The sequence below is a fragment of the Ceratosolen solmsi genome, unplaced genomic scaffold (assembly GCF_000503995.2).
Source record: "Ceratosolen solmsi marchali unplaced genomic scaffold, CerSol_1.0 scaffold1, whole genome shotgun sequence".
Lineage (NCBI taxonomy): Eukaryota > Metazoa > Arthropoda > Insecta > Hymenoptera > Agaonidae > Ceratosolen > Ceratosolen solmsi.
In genome coordinates this window covers 14,868,973-14,871,886 of record NW_011948415.1, presented here as the reverse complement: position 1 = coordinate 14,871,886, position 2,914 = coordinate 14,868,973, and the positions used below count along the sequence as shown (strand labels likewise).

General features: G+C 35.7%; 1 protein-coding gene across 1 annotated transcript in view; it reads right to left on the bottom strand.

The window, feature by feature from the left end:
* Positions 1 to 2,027, bottom strand: part of LOC105359100 (adenosine receptor A2b) — a 21,517-nt gene extending 19,490 nt beyond the window's left edge. Inside the window, exon 1 of the mRNA XM_011495580.1 lies at positions 1,566 to 2,027. Coding sequence (XP_011493882.1) covers positions 1,566 to 1,929 — 364 coding nt within the window. The 5' untranslated portion in view covers positions 1,930 to 2,027. The remainder of the gene's footprint in view (positions 1 to 1,565) is intronic.
* Between the last annotated feature and the right edge of the window lie 887 nt (positions 2,028 to 2,914).

Here is a 2,914-nt window from a genome sequence, read left to right as displayed (position 1 = left end):
ATAGCTAACATTATTGAATAAGCGTATAAAACAAAAAAAGCAAAAAAACAAAAAACAAAACAAAAAAAAAATAAAAAGAAATAAGAAAAAGAAAAATTATGATTTACAGCATTAACGATGCTATTGTTTCGGTAAACACCTCCAACGTAATAATATCAACTACCGAATCAGATATTTGTAAGACAAAAATATTATTATTATTATTATTATTATTATTATTATTATTATTATTTTATTTTTTTTTTTTATTATTATGTTTAACCTCGGGTGTAATATGCGGATATATTAATACATAAGTCAGAGTCGATTGAATATAGCATTTTAAGAATCTTAAAATGAGCTTCGGCAAGTATTGTCTTAATATATTTTCAACAAAAGTTTTAATTCTACACCATACGATTAAAATCCGCTAGAAACTTTCGTTTATTATGCCAAGTAAATTTTGCAAGTCAAATCTAAGTAAAATACCAGATAATATTAAAAATTATCTCTCTATAACTTATCGTCCTCGAAATTCACTACAATTTAATTTAACTACAATTGTTTCCAAGATATAACCAAAGCGATAAACTTCATTCTGTTGACGCTTTTTAGTTCTTGCACTTTAAAAAGATTTTTTGATGTTGTTTTTGTTCTTGTCTTTGTTATTTTTTTGTTTTTTTTTTTTTTGTTTTTGTTTTTTTTTTTTAACGTAAATTATACATGCACGTATAATATATTTAAAATGTTAGGATATCCGCTTACACGTAGAAGAGCGAACGTACATTGAATTCAGAGTAAAATATTTTAATATCCTTCCTATGCGTATGTATACGATCCTGCACAACATACTCGACTCGATTATTTATTTATTTTTCATTTGGCATTAGCAATGCTATTTGGCTAGCAATTAGTATTGTCGCTTAACCATTATATTTCAAGATTATAGTTGCCAAATGTTTCTGTATGAATAATAAATTTTCAAACGAGCTCTCGAATCATTATTCCCGTTAAAAGGAACTTACGTCGTATCATAAAGCAAAAAGAAAATAAAAACGAGTGCATAATGAACGTTGAAGTAGTCGGTAAAATCTCTATCAATGATGGACGCCCACCGAGTGTGTAGGGCCAAAGGACGAGTCCGCAAAAATTTAATTTATATATTAATCTCACGTTTTCTTAATTATTAAGACGGATTATTCAATTATTTCCTATGTATTTTCTTCATTACAATGATCCAACTTGTGAAAAGTATATTCCGCATGTATATATTGCCTTATTATGATGGCTAATAAAAAAATATCCTAAAAGTTGGAAAAGATTTTTCGATGTTCATTGTCAAAGCCAACGTCGGCTCGCGTTCAAAGCAACGCCTAATTATTTATTGATCACCTTCGTTATTATCGTTCGTTATTTAAATTTAAAGTTAACAGATGCCCGTCGAAGGCATTAGAACCAGTATATCACGAGAAAATACCGGGACGCTGACCGGGAAATGCTCGGTTGTGCGCAAGTGGGCAACGTGAACAGCTGCGCGATCGCGAATTGACGATAAAAGTTTTAGCAATTCGCCCAGAGAGACTCACCTATGGCCGTCTTAGTGCGTACCGTCCTCGAATAGCCCATCGGATGGAGTATCGCCCAGTAGCGGTCGACGGAGACGGCCACCAGGCAGAATATACTAATGGTGCAGAGGACGACGAGGACGGAGACGGTGAAGAGGCAGGCGTACAAGTTCGTCGGCTGTCCGATACTCGCGAGGATGGCAAAGGGTATGGCGAAGAGGCCGACAAGGAGATCCGCCGTCGCAAGGGAGATGATGTAGTAGTTGGTGCGCCGCCTGAGCTTGCGCTCCTTGGCGAACACGAGGATGACGAGGCCATTGCCGAGGGCCGCGCAGAGCGCGACCAGGACCTCGCACGCGGCATACGGCAGGTTGAGCTCCGTCATCTCCGGCCAGCATAGCTCGAGCTCCCGGCTAACTTCATCCGGGGCTGGTGCGCCTTCCCGAGCACCGGCCGACCTTCATAACTTGCAGTCCCCCTCGCCTCCCCCTGAAAACGAGGCGCAGAACCGCGTTAGTTGGTTCAGCTTGGCTTATTATCGCGAGTATGCCTGGAGATTAGATAATGCCAATGTTCAGCCGTTTCTCTTCCTACACATTTACTTAACATAACATATTCTTCTAGTAATTTAAATAAGGGTCATTGGAGAGTGCACTCGTTATCTTCATTGTATGTATTTACCATGTGTACTTGTCTGTCTGTCAAAAGCTTAAAGTTTGGTGGATAAATCGAGGCATTATGAGATTAACGTGGGTGTGCTATTGTCGTGAATAAGCATCGATTGAAAAAAGGATTAAGGTAGTATTACATTTCCTTCTCGGTACTGAAGATTCGTTGGTCGCAAAATTTACCGAAAAGCTCGTGTTTGGCTGAATATTTCGCGCTCGGAGTGTCGCGAGATGGATGCGTTTTTAAAATTTCATACAATAACATCGTCGTTCCAATTGTGTGTTAAAAGAATACGAGAAAATCATCTCTTATTATAAAGTATTTATTTATATAAATGAAAAAGAGCTCAAGAAAGTTATACTTAATTATTATTCGGTCGTTGAATAGATTAAAAAGTAAGCTCGAATTTTTCATACATTTTTTACTTACATAGGGTTTGTACAAAAAAATAAAAAAGTATATTTCAAGGTCATGTTTCTTATTATTATCTATTAAATAAAGAGAAAACTTAATATTAATTCAAATCTTCCGTTAATGTATCAATAATAACAATAATGGACGAGAATGTAAGAAAGATAAACCCTTTAAAAGTCTGAAAGTTGTTGTTTTACATTTAGATTAAAATAGCTTATCGTTTAAAAATATTTAAAGAACAAAGCCAATAATAATTGACGCTCCAAATTCTCTCCGATAAACATACT